This window comes from Dreissena polymorpha, chromosome 4 (assembly GCF_020536995.1).
Source record: "Dreissena polymorpha isolate Duluth1 chromosome 4, UMN_Dpol_1.0, whole genome shotgun sequence".
Lineage (NCBI taxonomy): Eukaryota > Metazoa > Mollusca > Bivalvia > Myida > Dreissenidae > Dreissena > Dreissena polymorpha.
The window spans coordinates 93,800,722-93,818,331 of record NC_068358.1 but is presented as its reverse complement, the minus strand read 5'-3'; the positions used below and the strand labels follow the sequence as shown (position 1 = coordinate 93,818,331).

At 36.8% G+C, this 17,610-nt stretch overlaps 1 protein-coding gene across 4 annotated transcripts; it reads left to right on the top strand.

Annotated features, from left to right (window-relative positions):
• Positions 1 to 1,824: 1,824 nt before the first annotated feature.
• On the top strand, positions 1,825 to 17,454 carry LOC127879671 (uncharacterized). Of its 4 annotated transcripts, none has more exons than XM_052426656.1 (15): positions 1,825 to 2,102; positions 5,461 to 5,594; positions 6,397 to 6,480; positions 7,460 to 7,633; positions 7,956 to 8,061; positions 8,578 to 8,858; positions 9,971 to 10,129; positions 11,085 to 11,125; positions 11,767 to 11,861; positions 12,711 to 12,897; positions 14,217 to 14,294; positions 14,655 to 14,675; positions 15,606 to 15,686; positions 15,995 to 16,137; positions 17,034 to 17,454. In XM_052426656.1, exons 1-15 carry the CDS (start codon positions 1,986 to 1,988, stop codon positions 17,085 to 17,087), a joined length of 1,755 nt encoding a protein of 584 aa, XP_052282616.1. In that variant the 5' UTR covers positions 1,825 to 1,985; the 3' UTR covers positions 17,088 to 17,454. The 4 variants fall into 4 exon arrangements, with proteins under 4 accessions (XP_052282616.1, XP_052282618.1, XP_052282614.1 ...); XM_052426654.1 differs by having other exon boundaries at positions 1,827 to 2,102; positions 6,334 to 6,480; XM_052426655.1 differs by having other exon boundaries at positions 1,829 to 2,102; positions 6,334 to 6,480; positions 15,606 to 15,674.
• The last annotated feature ends 156 nt before the right edge of the window (positions 17,455 to 17,610 follow it).

Sequence of the window (17,610 nt, the reverse complement as noted above, 5' to 3'; positions counted from 1 at the left end):
AGGGAAACGCTGTTTTGGCCGGGAATGTCCACTGAAATTGAAAATAAGGTAGCCGCATGTGAGAAATGTGCAGAAAACCAAAATACAAATCCAAAAGAACCATTAGTCATTACAGAAGTTCCAGAAAGGCCGTGGTAAAAAATAAGAGTGGATTTATTTCAATTCAAAGGACAAAACTACTTGCTTTCTGTTGATCGATTCAATTCATGGCCTGAAATCGCGAAACTAGACGACTTGTCAAGTGAGAATACCATAATGTATTTAAAGAGCCAATTTTCAGGATATGGCATACCAGATGAACTCTATTCAGACAATGGACCGCAGTTTTCCAGTGCTTGTTTTATCAAATTTGCCAGAAATTACGGTTTTGTGCACGTGACTAGTTCTCCAATGTACCCACAATCTAATGGACTGGTTGAACGAGGGGTACAGACAATAAAAAATATGTTAAAGAAAGCCAGTGATCCATATTTATCCATCATGATCTATAGAGACACTAATATAGAAGGAATAGATAAGTCGCCAGCACAACTATTCCTCGGTAGACGACTGAAAACGACACTACCAATAACAAAGCCGCTTTTTCGGAAAACGACTACCAACAACATAGTTAAGAAAAAAACGTTTTCTGCAGAAAAAGAACAAAAGCCAATTTGATAAACACTGTTCGAAAGAACAGGTAAATTTACAAGCTGTGCAACAAATCATCATGAAACGAAAAGAAAATTCAAAATGGGAACCGGCGACAGTAGTTCAAAAACATGAATCTCCAAGATCTTACATTGTTCTTAACAAAAACAATGGGGAATTATATCGCCACAATCGTACACACCTTCGTCCAACAAAGGCGTGTTTTACACCACATGGGGACGACCGAGAAGATGTTCCTTATCTACATCCGGAGGATAACCACCAATCAGAAAATAACCACCAACCTCCAGCTGATATTCCATTACCAGTACCAACAACAGAGGGAACAACCACCCGTTCCGGTCGAAACGTTAAGATGCCAACAAAATACAGTGATTTTGTGATGACAAAGTGATCTGTAGTGTTAATGGGCATAATAAACCCCAAAATACAGTGATTTTGTGATAACAAAGTGATCTGTAGAGTTAATGGGCATAATAAACCCTTGCAGTCACTTGTCAAGATATTTAGCTGAGTTTCATTAATAACAAATAATTAAGAAACTTCTCATTTTAATTTGTTGCTAAGACAATAGGTGTTAATAACAGTTGATAGCTCTAGTCAAGTGTTATACATTTTATTATGTGTTTTTTTGTTGTTTTTGTTTTTGTTTTCTCTTCATTTTAAAGAAATAATTTTTGAAAATTTAATTAAGCATTTCATGATGATGATACCATATAAACATTCGGAACATTCCACCAAGAAACATACCAGAAGTCTAAACAGTTGGGACATTCCATCAACAAGAAGTTCAGTGATCATTTTGTTTTAGTAATATATATATTCATGTACTGTATGTTTTCAAAGACTTCAACTTTGTGACATTCCTTCAACAAGAAGTTCAGTGATCATTTTGTTTTAGTAATATATATAAATATATATTCATGTACTGTATGTTTTCAAAGACTTCAACTTATTGAAAAAAAGGGGAGATGTCGTATATTTATATAGACGATGTTAACATTTATATGCATACCTCTATTCGATAGAGTTTTAGGCAGTCTGCTTTCTAAGTCGAGGTCTTTGAGAAGCTCATGTAAACTATGTACGTATTAAAGCGTCAAGTAACGCTGATTGATTAAAACTTCATCAAATGGGATCGAGAATGTTCGTTGTGATAATATTAAAGGTGTTAGCTTGTCTAGGTTTGCTAATCGCTAAGCCACGTGATTAAGTGGGCGGAGCGATCATCGTCCAGGCGTCATGTCAATTAGGGCATTGCAGTGATCAGATATATATATATATATATATATATAGTCAACGTCGGGCTATCATTTGATATCGACTACGCTGAAATGCGGCAACGTTTTGAAGTCACTATTGTGGTGATGTTGGTCGGTGTGTTGGGCTGCCACGCTTCGCATTTCAGGGGAGGGAGCATTTTTTGGAAACAAAGCCAGAGGGGTGACACGGTGAGTTCTTTGAATTGTAGAGCACGTATGGTATAAAATATACAATGAAGCATTCTCCTAAAAAACAAATATTTATGAAAAAAATATTAACATGCATACTATTATGGCCTAATATGATTCTGTTTTTCCGCTGTGACATGTTGAATGAAAACTAAAGTTTGTATATAAAGATAATGGAATAATTAAACTCCAGAAGCATTATCATGAAACTCGTGTTTACATCCAATAGTATTTTATTTAAGGCAAGATACTAATTGTTTACTACATGTACATGTCACATGTTCACATACAGGCATTTCTAACGCAACTCTTTGTATCATTCTAAATTCTCAAAACCGGCTCAACATATCTAAAATTAATTTTGCACGTTTTTTAGAAAAAGAGAATTGTTTGCATACTTATATATTTTTATGTCCCCCGCTATAGTAGTGGGGGACATATTGTTTTTGCCCTGTCTGTTGGTCTGTTGGTCTGTTGGTCTGTCTGTTTGCGCCAACTTTAACATTTTGCAATAACTTTTGCTATATTGAAGATAGCAACTTCATATTTGGCATGCATGTGTATCTCATGAAGCTGCACATTTTGAGTGGTGAAAGGTTAAGGTCAAGGTCATCCTTCAAGGTCAGAGGTCAAATATATATGGCCAAAATCGCTCATTAGCCGGATTTTTTTCGAAAAAATCTCGGCTTATAGATTGATGTTGTCGGGCGGGCGGGGGGGCGGGCGGGCGGGCGGGGTGGCGGCGTGCTCGAAAATGTTAAAGTTCTTATTTCATGGTATAACTTTGGTATGCTTGGACCTAGAGTCTTCAAACTTGACATGAAGGTTGGCCAGGATTAACAGATGACCACTGGTCATTTCAAGGTCATTCATTTGAAGGTCAAGGTCACTGTGACCTTCAATATAAAAAATGTTAAAGTTCTTATAACTTTGGTATGCTTGGACCTAGAGTCTTGAAACTTGACATGAAGGTTGGCCATAACTAGTTAGTAACCACTGGTCATTTCAAGGTCATTCATTTGAAGGTCAAGGTCACTGTGACCTTGAATGTAAAAATGTTAAAGTTCTTATTTCATGGTATAACTTTGGTATGCTTGGACCTAGAGTCTTCAAACTTGACATGAAGGTTGGCCAGGATTAACAGATGACCACTGGTCATTTCAAGGTCATTCATTTGAAGGTGAAGGTCACTGTGACCTTTAATATAAAAATGTTAAAGTTGTTATAACTTTGGTATGCTTGGACCTAGAGTCTTGAAACTTGACATGAAGGTTGGCCAGAACTAGTAAGTAACCACTGGACATTTCAAGGTCATTCATTTGAAGGTCAAGGTCACTGTGACCTTGAATGTAAAAATGTTAAAGTTGTTATAACTTTGGTATGCTTGGACCTAGAGTCTTGAAACTTGACATGAAGGTTGGCCAGAACTAGTAAGTAACCACTGGACATTTCAAGGTCATTCATTTGAAGGTCAAGGTCACTGTGACCTTGAATGTAAAAATGTTAAAGTTCTTATTTCATGTTATAACTTTGGTATGCTTGTACCTAGAGTCTTCAAACTTGAAATAAAGATTGGCCAGTACTAGAAGATGACCACTGGTCATTTCAATGTCATTCATTTTAAGGTCAAGGTCACTGTGACCTTAAATGTTAAAATGTTAAAATTGTTATAACTTTGGTATGCTTGGACATAGAGTCTTCAAACTTGACATGAAGGTTTGCAAGCACACTTAGATGACCACTGGTCATTTCAAGGTCATTCATTCTAAGGTCAAGGTCACTGTGACCTTGAATGTAAAAATGTTAAAGTTCTTATAACTTTGGTAGGTAAAAATGTTAAAGTTCTTATTCCATGTTATAACTTTGGTATGCTTGTACCTAGAGTCTTCAAACTTGACATAAAGGTTGGCCAGTACTAGAAGATCACCACTGTTCATTTCAATGTCATTCATTTGAAGGTCAAGGTCACTGTGACCTTCAATGTTATTGTTGTTCATGTATATGCATGCATTCAAAACATAACACAAGGTTTGCTCATGCCTTGAAAAGTACTTACATTTCATTTTGACCTTTGAACAATATTTCAGTAATTTAAGTATTGCATTGACAAAAACACGAAAGGTACTTTCCTGTCATTTAAATCAAAAATCCGGCTTCAATGCGGTCATCTCCGACCGCGGAACTCTTGTTTTATGAATACTTTTGCAATATTGAAGATAGCAACTTGATATTTGGCATGCATGTGTATCTCATGGAGCTTCACATTTTGAATGTTGAAAGGTCAAGGTCAAGGTTATTCTTCAAGGTCAGAGGTCAAATATATGTGGCCCAAATCGCTTATTTTATAAATACTTTTGCAATATTGAAGATAGCAACTTGATATTTGGCATGCATGTGCATCTCATGGAGCTGCACATTTTGAGTGGTGAAAGGTCAAGGTCAAGGTCATCCTTCAAGGTCAGAGGTCAAATATATGTGGCCCAAATCGCTTATTTTATAAATACTTTTGCAATATTGAATATAGCAACTTGATATTTGGCATGCATGTGTATCTCATGGAGCTGCACATTTTGAGTGGAGAAAGGTCAAGGTCATCCTTCACAAGGTCAAGGTCATCCTTCAAAGTCAAACGTCATATAGGGGGACATTGTGTTTCACAAACGCATCTTGTTTTTAGAAAAAAAAATGATACAACTATATTTGTTTTAATATTTGACGAAAAAGCATGAATGTGCAACGACGATTGTAGACTGGTCAGTCATATAAGCAGCAATGTAGTTGATAACAAGCTCGCACTGCGCGTGCAACACATGTTTTACACAAGAAGCACACATAAACGTTGCCCCGGCATCAGAATTAACCTCTTCAAAAATTTAAAAGCGTTTGTGACGATTGGAACATGGTTGTAAGGGCATTCCCGTTTTCGGGAACGGATGAAGAATCCATCAGTATTCAGCTTACATTACGGCTTATCGATAAAATGTGACACTCTTTAATTTGAGCAATGGCTTGACATACATGAGCCTGAGAAACCATAAATAGAAACTTATTAAGTGCATGTTGGATTGACTGTGTTATGATATTCCCTAAAAGGTAATATTTTCATATTTTGTCATTTTGTGAATTTTTAAGATAATTTAAGATTTTTAGGCATTACTCATTTAATGATTTATTATCGATTCGCAGATCAATTCAAATACAATTTCTATGATATATATATATATATATATATATTTTTTTTTTTTTTTGTTGTTTGTTAACATAATATCTGAAATTTTGACGAAATCCGTTGATAAATAATCAAGAAAATATCAATGCGTTAGAATTTACTTCGAGTGTACACATTCACTTATTGAAGATCGATATCGAATACCGCGAGTCCTGGAGGAGGACCTCCCAGACCCCCGAATGTAATGAGACAACAATCTCACTGGGCCTCAACAGTTCCGCAGAGGGAAGGCTCCGGGAGTTATCCACGTACAGTACACTTAGGTACTAACTTAATTACCCGTTGATCTGCTCGTTCAATATGAACAATTGTTGGTTATATAGATGTTATTATTCTAGCACATCTGATATATTTGATTTATACACGTAGATCAGAATGAACTGCGTATCATTCACGACTTAAACTATTTTTCGCTTAAAAGCCTTGGCTAAACTTAACTTATTTATAAGTGATATAATTGTTACTACGAGCACTCGTGCGATTCGGCTGAGTAAGAGTTACACTCAGATCCCCCTTTGAATAAATATACATCGACGTGGAATACTTATGTCGAGTAATTAGAATATTTTAGCCTCGTTCTGGGGACTGGGCTTAATGCATGTGCGTTAAGTGTCATCCCGGGTTTGCCCGTGGGGACGACACTTTCCGCTTTTAACGATTTGTGTTGATGATAGGAAGTCTCCTCTAAACGAAAATCCAGTTTAGGCGGAAAGTTTGTCTCTGGTTGGCCTGTGCGACTTATACAAGCAAATCTGTGATACCACTTTACGCACATGCATTAAGGTGCGACCTATACAAGCAAATCTGTGATACCACTTTACGCACATGCATTAAGAACACTCTGTGATACCACTTTACGCACATGCATTAAGACCACTTTCCGAGAACTAGGCTCCTTTGCATATAACATACCGGTAGATAATTGTATCATGTACGCACTGCATTCTTTAAAAAAATGTACATGATATTCAAACATTTATTTTAAACATTACTTGTCAACAGTTATAACCACCCATATGAAGTTCTCTTTTCGGATAACTTTTCTTACGTCTGCACCGACTACAGCCTGTCGGAAGACTGGCAAACCGGTCGTGGCCACATCGATTTCCCTTTCAATATATCAAGAGGAAAATCATTTTATACTCTAGAGTAAGTATTTCTTAAGTACGGAATCCGGATAGTGCCATCTATAATCTCGCCCTTCTTTCATCAAGGGCAACACACGATACACGATATTTTGCGCGAATTTAGTCGCGGCGACGCACGATATTTTGCGCGACAGTCGCGGCCCTTTATGAACGCGACTTTTATGCGAGATATCGCCTATAAAAGGGCGACTGTCGCGTTCTAAAATGGCGATTTCTTGCATATAAAAGGGAGACGGTCGCGTTCATAAAGGGCGACGGTCATGTTTAAATGGCGACGGTCGTGTTCAAAGGGCGAGATATCGCATATAAAAGGGCGACGGTCGCGTTCATAAAGGGCGACGGTCGTGTTCAAAGGGCGACGGTCGTGTTCAAAGGGCGAGATATCGCATATAAAAGGGCGACTGTCGCACAAGGGCGATATTTCGTGTTAAATATATCGTGCGTCGCCGCGACTGTCGCGCAAAATATCGTGCGTCGCCACGACTGTCGCGATAAATATTGTGCGTCGCCGCGACTGTCGCGCAAAATATCGTGTTTCGTGTATGGCCCTTGATGAAAGAAGGGCGAGATTATAGATGGCATTATCTGAATTCCGTACTTAAGCGGTTGTCACTGTTGAAAAGTACAGTGAACTTTAAATCACTATAAAATGCGTTCGCATTGCCCAAGTATTGCACCACATCAAAGATTCGTAAACGATTGACGTCATTTCTCTTTAAATCAACCAATAAACAACGTAAAGGCATTACTTATTTTTAGGCGGAAATACAATATTAAAACAATAAGGCTCATAATTGTGTAGTTTACGGCTTCTATGATGCCTTTTTAGTAAAATCTCTAAAGTAAGCAATTCCTTGTTAAGTGCTCTATCGTTTATAATGTCCTTGACTTCAGCGAAATATGCAACGCACTAAATACTAGTTCGTATAATGAAATAACTTGATTTGAGATTAGTTATTGCCTGCATAAAACATGCATAGATTCGCCTCATGCTGTTGGATTGACACGTTGGTTTATGGCAATGGTTCGAATTGGGCGTTAAGGATCACCATGGATACTCGAGTGCGCGCGGACACCGGGAGAATGAACGCATCACCGCGTGTTGATTTCCCTCCCATCGTCCGAGTGCAGTATGGTTGTAACCACACCATTAAGTAAGTATTATAGATGGTATCGTCACAACAAAAAAGAACTCCATTATATTTAAATTTAGTTTTACAGCATGGAATATTAATGCTGTAAACACATGTATACATTAGCAGGCGTTCTTGTCGTTATACTAAGATAACAATCAAGTATGCGTTTTCCTATGTTCGCACCTGGATAACTCGAGTTGGATTTTAGGGAATAACTAACCACCATATAACGGTAATGCCGCATGAAATTCACACGGGATTTTTTTTCTGCGCAGTTACACTCATGCCAGTATCTCTTTTCTTAAGTAATTAAGTCATGTAACTATCGCTGTGTCGTCAGTATACCGAAGGGAGACGAAGACAACGACGAAGTCCGCTGTAGATGGGCAACCCGAGAGGAGAGCGCGGGGGTGTACAGGTCATTCCCGAACGCTGTCTTAGACGAGGTTAATATCAATCATAATGGAAAATGTAGTCATCTTTTGTATACTAGTATTACGGGCTTAATAGGCCATAATGGTTTAATGATCGGGTTCGATCCCCAATCCGGAAACGTTTTCAAAATTTGTTCATTGACAACAACTTCTGGCTCTGCCCTGGAAACGGAAGAGTGTCTCAATAAGTCCAAGGATTTCAGTGAGCTAAAACCAACATGTTAAAACAAACCATAACCGTTTCTTCGTTGAAAATATGGTAAGATTATGTACACATATAAATGAAAGCGCCAATAACATGTTAGAAAATGAAAGACAACTCAGTGGTACGCTGTTGCTTTCGAGTCAAATTAATACTAAGGGCTTGCCTTTATTCAACATTGCCTAATCTTTCCTTTGAGATACGTTGAAAACCGTATTACTAAAATGTTGAAACCAATTAGAACTGTGCTCAATACATGTACATGTATGAAAAATCATATCCAGTTTACGACAACTGATAGCATTGATTTGTCCTGCTATTTTAAGAGTAACTGCAGCATAACGTACGCGGCAAACTATCAGCTGGGCTGGTACCCGGTCGCCATACAGATAGAAGATTTCACTTTAAACTCACCCAACAGCCCTCTGAGCAGCATTCCTCTGCAGTTTCTAGTGTCCGTTGAAGACAAGAACGCAAGTTGCAACGTTACCGAAAAAGAACGCCCGAAATTCGTAAATTTCACCCTTCCCGATAAGGCGTGCATCGGGGTCATGACCGATACTGATTTCTTGTCCGATATCTACATTCAGAGTGGGTCAAACAGCAGGTAGGATATTTTTCATCCTCTTGAGACAAATTTTATCTAAAAAAGATTTTTGAAATCTGCTACTTTATTGCAATTTTCAGATAATACAATCATATGTAAATACAAACTTTCATAAACAACACAACCAGTAATCGCATTCAAGTGCATTATTTTCCAATTTTTTTTTGTCCGACATAATCATATGTCATTCTAGGATCTTAAAGAATGTTGACTTGAATAATAATCTGCTTTAAATAAACAACATGCTGTAACAAACGTATTCAAGTGCTTTTATCATTGAGTGAAGGTCATTTCAAAATTCGTTCAAGATGATAGCAGCGTCGTGTGAATGAGATTAATGCCATATGCGGCTTTCATAACTGAAGAATTCTCTTTCCGCTATAATGTCTCACTCCAGACCAGACTTCGCAATGCCGAGTTTGTTATAGAACTAGAGCTCACTCAAACCTATTTTTGGAGATTTCGAACATGACTTATTTTTCTGGACATTACGCCCTTAGTTATAATCCGTTTTTAAAGGTTTTTTTTCCACACAAAAAACTCCAACAAAATTTAATTGACTTTATTGACTGATATTGAATTACTTTGTAGTATATCTTATGATATAAAACAACTATAATTATAGCTTATTGTTTAGTATATTCATATATACTTTTCGGGAGTAATTTTTTTTGGAACACATCTATAAACATATTGCATTTATTTAGATGACACCTCTTAATATGATTTAAGAATTTAAGGATTTTTGACGTCTGAATAAACCACATTATTATAGTTTTTCAATATTTATCATGTTCTTTGGTTAAAAACTAAATGTTCGATTAAAATATGCAGTGACCGCTTGTTTTGTATTTACATGGATCCGAATTTTAGAAATCATGCCGATTTGCACGCATGTCAAGATTGTCATACTTAGATGAATACGTATTTAACATTTAGAGAGAAAACACCGTACTGCCATGCATTTATCTCGCCCTCTAAAATGCTCTGTATTTCAAAATGTCCTATCATTTCAGAAGTGAACACTTCTATTTAACGTATATGCTTATTGCTCTAATATTATTTATTTTATTATTTGCGTAGATTTAATCAAACATATATTGTATATGTAGCATATCGGAAGTGAATACGGTCTCCCCGATCGGACTGGTCAAGTCCAGTCTCCAGCGGTCAAACCAGACCGGACACTGGCACATCAGCGTCCAGTGGAACCCGAACACCTCCAACTCCATCAACAACGTGTTCTGTTTCACCGCCGTGGACGACAATGGGTATATACGAAAAACGAAATGTTTCATAAACTTTTCTGAATTCTCTCATTCAGTCTGGTCATAAGCTTCCCGCGACTCTATATAGCGGACACCGTAGCTCCTGACCAGATTCACATAGCTGAGTCGCATATTCTTCATCCCTAGGTGATTATGTTTCACCGACATAGCTGAGTCGCATATTCTTCATCCCTATGTGATTATGTTTAACCGACATAGCTGAGTCGCATATTCTTCATCCCTAGGTGATTATGTTTCAACGACATAGCTGAGTCGCATATTCTTCATCCCTAGGTGATTATGTCTCACCGACATAGCTGAGTGGTTGAGTCGCATATTCTTCATCCCTAGGTGATTATGTTTCACCGACATAGCTGAGTCGCATATTGTTCATCCCTAGGTGATTATGTTTCACCGACATAGCTGAGTCGCATATTCTTCATCCCTAGGTGATTATGTCTCAACGACATAGCTGAGTCGCATATTCTTCATCCCTAGGTGATTATGTTTCACCGACATAGCTGAGTCGCATATTGTTCATCCCTAGGTGATTATGTTTCACCGACATAGCTGAGTCGCATATTCTTCATCCCTAGGTGATTATGTTTCACCGACATAGCTGAGTGGTTGAGTCGCATATTCTTCATTCCTAGGTGATAATGTTTCACCGACAAAGCTGAGTCGCATATTCTTCATCTTTAGCTGATTATGTTTCACCGACATAGCTAAGTGTGCGTTGCTCATACTAGCCAAAACGGATTTGCAAGCTTTTTTGGCACGTTGTTAGGTTTTACGTGTATCTGATGCAATATTTAAAGAATTGTGGGTTTTTTTGGTGTGTGTGGGGGGGGGGGGGAGTGCGAGTATGCTCAATATTTGCTACCAAATTTGAAGGCATATATGCAGTTTTAAAATGCCAATTGAATGTTAATACTGTTTTCGTACCTTTTACCGTCAGGTTGTCCAGTGACCAAAGGTGCATAACTCTGCTAGCTGGAGGTACATATATAACGTGTTTTTTTAATGTGACCAATATATGCAGTAGTTCATGGCAAAGGTTTATAACTTCTTTAATAATGAGGTCACTGTTTTACCATGCAATCTTTTGTTTTGTTTTAATTTGTGCACCTATGTATTACAATATTATATAAATATCAAGACAATATAACGATATTCTGCGGAAACAATATGATCAACGTCAATCGCAATGTGTTTGTTGGATTGTATATTCAACTCATATTTACATGACTGATCTTGGCTCCAATCTGTTTGTTGGATTGTATATTCAACTCATATTTATATGACTGATCTTGGCTCCAATCTGTTTGTTGGATTGTATATTCAACTCATATTTACATGACTGATCTTGGCTCCAATCTGTTTGTTGGATTGTATATTCAACTCATATTTACATGACTGATCTTGGCTCCAGTTGGATTGTATATTCAACTCATATTTACATGACTGATCTTGGCTCCAATCTGTTTGTTGGATTGTATATTCAACTCATATTTACATGACTGATCTTGGCTCCAATCTGTTTGTTGGATTGTATATTCAACTCATATTTACATGACTGATCTTGGCTCCAGTTGGATTGTATATTCAACTCATATTTAAATGACTGATCTTGGCTCCAGTTCCAGCCGCCGAAATTATACGCGGTTCACAGATGCCTGCAATAACACAAGTTCCAAAGACGCAGACCGTTTGGTCCGTGGAATTTAACAGACCAGTAAGTATTGAATTTCGTTAACAAAATCCGTATACTAAAATAAATATAATTGGGACGAAAACATAGTGCGTGTTTTTACTACATAAAATTAACAAATGCATGTATTACATGATAATTTCTTTCATGTTACTAACGCGTTTAATTTGAATATAATTTACAATTATAAACACATCGTAATGCATGATGTCCAACACACAAGACTTTGAAGTGCGGAAGTGGTAATCGCAAGTGAGCTCTTAGTGGCGTCAATTATTTTATTGTTCTTTATAGTGCAGTTCAAATAATAAATACTTGAAGGGGCCTTTTCACGTTTGGGTACATTGACAAAATTGAAAAAAAAATGTTTCAGATTCGCAAATTTTCGTTTTAGTTATGATATTTGTGAGGACACAGTAATACTAAACATTTATCATGCTCTAAAATAGCCATTAAATGCATCTTCTGACAATTTAAAAACACGAAAATTATAAGGCGTTGCAACGCGAAACGAATTAATAATTTGGAAAGTTCTGTTGTTGTCGTTGTATTTTGGGAAACTACGAGGATTGCTTATATAAAGTATAAACTACGCATGAATTGTATCCGGAAGGATGGTCGAGTGGTCTAAGACGTAGACTTTTTACTCCAGGACCCCAGGGGTCAGTGGTTCGAGCCCTGCTGAGGGTTACCATTTTTCTTCTTTTTTTAAAATTTTATTCTTGATTTTTTACTAGAGCTTTTGATATCCGATGTTTGTATTTATCAATATAAAGCATTTAATGACAAACTTCAAAACATGCCAAAATCTGTGAAAAGGCCCGTATAAAATGTATGATTTAACCTATATTAATACAAAAATGTCATCTCAAGGATAAGCCCGCCGCACGGTCTGCATACATCTACCTTTACTTATCAAATGGGACCTTAGTTGAGGCAATCAATGTTCTGACGTCACCTGGCGTGACATACACCTTCGTTAACAACCGCACGCGCATTCACTTCACGACGTCATCATCCCTTCTACCCGGCCAAGGGTATTATTTTCTATTCGGACAAGGTATGTAATAACTAATGAATTCGAGGCAAGTAAATGCAATAACGGTTCGGAAATTTTACGTGAAAAACATCCGCATTAACCATTTGTAGGACCTTGTAGTAATTAATTCATGTACAATGCCGATTTAGTTGTTTACACAAAGGTTAATGGGAATAATATTTAACAAGTAACCAATACACATAGATAAATAACACAATCCAAACACACATTTTAATGCATAATGTATTTAGTAACGATAATACTACATTCATATACGTTTTCTTATGCGTGAAACGTCCAGTGCATTGTAATGTCTACTGCAGATTGTTGTTTTATCCATTTTACTCAACGACCCGAAGTTGTTTATATATATTTATATATATATATTTGGTGAAAACCCAACTTTGATGTGAACACCAAATGGCGTTCGATTACTTGTCTGAAATAACCCCACCGTTATTGATGAAACCATACAGCGCTCTACGTGTTTGTGTGTTTGGATTCTTGAGGAGACAATAACTTTATCAAGCATTTATCCATTTATGCCTAGTGGACTCTAGCATCCTTCTAAATTGGATCAATTTATTTCCAAAATTAGGGATGTCTAGTATTTATTTATATATTTATAATGCTTCTTACAGAAATTTCTTTAAGCAAACAGCGCATTATGCGGCGTCTCATCTTGGTCTTCGCTGTTAGCCAAGGCCTTTTTTCTAGACGCTAGGCATAAATGGGTAAAATAATAACTATGCAAAAATGTTTAGCGTAATGAAAACTTAAACCGCGTCCTTCACCCAAAAGCAAATCTTGAATGTAAAATGCCGAATATAAACGTTTCAGCAATAGGTCATGTCCGGAGCTTTTTAAATCGCGCCAGGAAGAAATGTTAAATAGCCGAGCACACTTGAGCATGGTAAACCAGTGTGCCGCCAACAAAAAACTGACCCTGTGCTTTCGTCTGCATCGTCTGTTTTTCTGCGAAGTATTTAAATGCAGCTTAAATAAATAAATGTTTATATATAATCTGCCTTTTATTAACACGGTCGATACTTATGCCACTAACAATTAGATAGTGTTTCTCTTTATAAATAGGCGCGGTGAACTTTATACAGAGTAAACTTCTTTAAAGATCTGAGATTTGATAGCATGTTGTTAAGGTTGGGTCAGAGTCACTGATAATATTAGGTAGAAAATCGCATGATGTTCGATCGCAACATATGTGTGATTTATATTATTAATTACTCACTCAAAGCATCGACTGCTCTTTTTGTGCAACTTATTTAAGTTCGGTTCACAGCAAATACCTCAAACATGGGTTGAAATAATATATCTTCACACAGGTCTAGTGCAGGGCACAGAATACTGCGGTGCTGAGTCAAAGCCTGTGCTGGATCCGTTCTTCTGGCGTTTCACTGTCAGTAAGTCACACACACACACACACACACACCATGTCAAATCGAACAATTACTACACCTTGCAGTTTAATCTTTTCATAATTCAACGGTTCTATCAAAACACAGTTTTATAATGATCAAGTCAAAAATCACCGCGCAGATATTTGACTGGTTCCTAGCATAGTCAGAAAAGAATCACTGCCGCAATTATACATCACGGCATGATGGTCGTTTAAAATATTATTGTTATTACATAGGAATTTAAATTGAAAATGTCATTGATAAGCTACACATTCTACAGTATTTAAAAACCTGAGTTTGAAAAGGAAATGTTCAGTAATCTTGTTTGCCATGTTTAAACTGACACATGTATTTTCCTTTTAGATCCAGAGGCAACAATTTCTAGTAAGTACACAGATCCTTTTCCCACACTATTTACATGAACAACGGGATATATTCTTTCCTTCACATCATTGTCATATTACCGTACCATGTTCACACTACCCTGTAATGGCTATAAAACCGTACAATTGTCATATTTCCGAACAATGTTCAGATTACCGTACCATGTTCACATTACAGTTCAATGTTCATATTACCGTTCAATGTTTACATTGCCGTAAAATGTTCACCGTTCAACGTTCACATTATCGCACAATGGCCATACCGTTTCGTAGAATGTTTATATTGCCGTACAATGGTCATATTTCCGTTTAGAACAATGATAAAATTACCGTACGATGTTCACATTACCGTTCAATGTTCATATTACCGTTAAATGTTCATATTACCGTGCAATGTTCATATTACCGAGCAATGTTCATATTACCATTATATGTTCATATTAACGTTCAATGTTAATATTACCGTTTAATGTTCATATTACCTTTCAATGTTCATATTACCGTTCAATGTTCATATTTACCGTTCAATGTTCATATTACCGTTCAATGTTCATATTACCGTTCAATGTTCATATTACCCTATAATGTTCATATTACCGTTCAATGTTCATATTATCGTACAGTTGTCATTTTACCCTACTTATGGTCATAATAATGGTCATATTACAGTACACATGCCATTTGTGGTTTCATATTTGAGTTTCTCTGACGGTATTGCAATAGCCAACTTGCTAATCATCCATGTTAAAATGCATAATGTCTTCACATTGTACTGCTTTAGAAATATGAATGATGAACAATTTACTATTGCATTACTATATGATACGCACCTCAATATGTATCGATAAATGCTATCATATACACATACATTACCAATCTATGGATACGAACAGTTCTATTGCATATATATAACATATTTTTCTCTTTGAAGTTGAACATGTGAGCTGTTTTGAAGGACCAACTCCTATAGCATGCAAAGAAGGACTTTTCAATTGCACCGGTATGGGTAACGGTAACCAATGCTTTTTATTAGTTCAGTTTGCGTTAAATAATAAAAACCCAAAGAACTTTAAAATAATTAAACGATATGTTTATAATAAATGGCAATTATCATATAAATCATCGTTTCTAAACATACTATTATTAAACAGACGTTATGCATCAATGAGTAAAGTTAACAAGTGCACGATAAATAGGAGAACATTTATTACAGAAAAAACGTTTTGTGTGAGTTACCAATGGTACAAACCTTTTATACAATTCTTTACCCACTATCTATCATAAACAAAGGAAACATAAACCAAACATGTCTTGTTTCAGAATCCTGGTCATTCACCAGCCCCTGTAACCAGATTAACAAACTGCACAATCAGCTGAAATTCTCCTACCCAGGGGCTCAGAACAAGTTCATTCTGTGTGACCTGTCCGGGAAAACATATGTGGGACACTGTCCTCCAGGCGAGGTAAGATTGGGCTCATATACCTTTGTGTCATTAAACACGTTTCTTTACGTTATCTGATACAAGTATACAACACTGATACCAAAAATCCATCAGTAAATGCTTCGCTGACTTTTTAGCGAAGTTCTTACATGTCTTTTTGATACATCATGTATTTGACGTGCCATACTTCTTATAGTTGGTGAAAGGCATTTAGATTGCAAATACATGGCACAGTAGATATGAAAACGTTCAAGACAACTTGCATTGCACTTAATAAAGTACATGCATTGAAGAACGATGTTCATGGAAACATGAAATTGGCAAAGCATTTCGCCTTAAATCCGTTCTTTGCAAACAAACAAACACATCTCTGTTTTTTTTTTTGCTTTTTTGGGGGTGGGGTGGGGGGGGGGGGGCGTCTAGCCGCTGGAACTCGCATACCGGCTGTCCGTGTATTATTAAACCTAACATCCTAACCACCATCATACAAACATACATCACATAATGGAACGCATGATAATACAATCTTTTCTCAGTCATCATACAATATCATCATATGTCTATTTATTTCGATAAATGTATCAACTATTCAATGCCATAGATTATTTCCATAAAATGAAATATTCACAAATAACTGTACAAAATAACATGTACACCATGCGAGTTCCCAAGGCTGAATGACAAAAACTGACCACTGTTCACTCATGCACGAATATCCTCATGCTTCTACAGCGCCCCCCTAGTGGCAAATACAAACTGAAGGGACAGTAATGTTCGTCTCATACAATAAATTTCAAACGCCGCAAATTATGCATTGAACATTAACAAAAGAACGAGATGACTGACGAAACGTTGTGTACATGTAGATAATATTATACATGTCCTGAAAGTAAGCTGTTTTTTACGTTATTTTTCAGATATTCTACGAACAGTGTTCCACGTGTAGCACCATTGGCATCACACCATGTTGATTCAATATTTATTTACTCAATGGAGTTTAAATTGCCCATTAGTGTCCACGATTATCATGTTTTATTGCTTTCGTACATATACGTAAATCACGTTATTCGGAAAGGGGCCATATGCGGCCAGCGTACGCTTATGAGGCCACGTAAACTTGCGGACAGGGAAGCTCTTGACTAGACGCCGCAGCTGCGTAGGCTTGTCTGGAGCCATGCTGGCTGCATGAAGCATAAGACCAATCTTTGAATGACCCGGGCTACATATTCGAATGTACTCCAGCAAATATAGTTTGAAGCGTTTCTCTTCATTATTTTTCTCGCGCAGCCCCTTGTCATGTGTGTGTTAAATGTCTATCGGATTAAAACGTTATTTTAACATGTTCTTAAGTATTCTAAACAACTGATTATGTTCGTTTTAGGCGATTCATGAAAAAAAAGGCATTTATTTATAACAGTTCAAAGTAAAGGATTTTGTGATCATTTATAATTGATTTAAATCGAAAACAAAAAGATTTATGAATAATAATCATAA

What these genes read in the sequence shown, in the direction of transcription:
- LOC127879671 (XM_052426654.1), top strand. Translation starts at nt 1,986, where the DNA reads ATGCGGCAACGTTTTGAAGTCACTATTGTGGTGATGTTGGTCGGTGTG. An exon ending in AAAGCCAGAGGGGTGACACG is followed by an intron (nt 2,103 to 5,460) that starts GTGAGTTCTTTG and finishes CACTTATTGAAG; the next exon opens with ATCGATATCGAATACCGCGA. An exon ending in ACCGCCGTGGACGACAATGG is followed by an intron (nt 10,130 to 11,084) that starts GTATATACGAAA and finishes TTTTACCGTCAG; the next exon opens with GTTGTCCAGTGACCAAAGGT.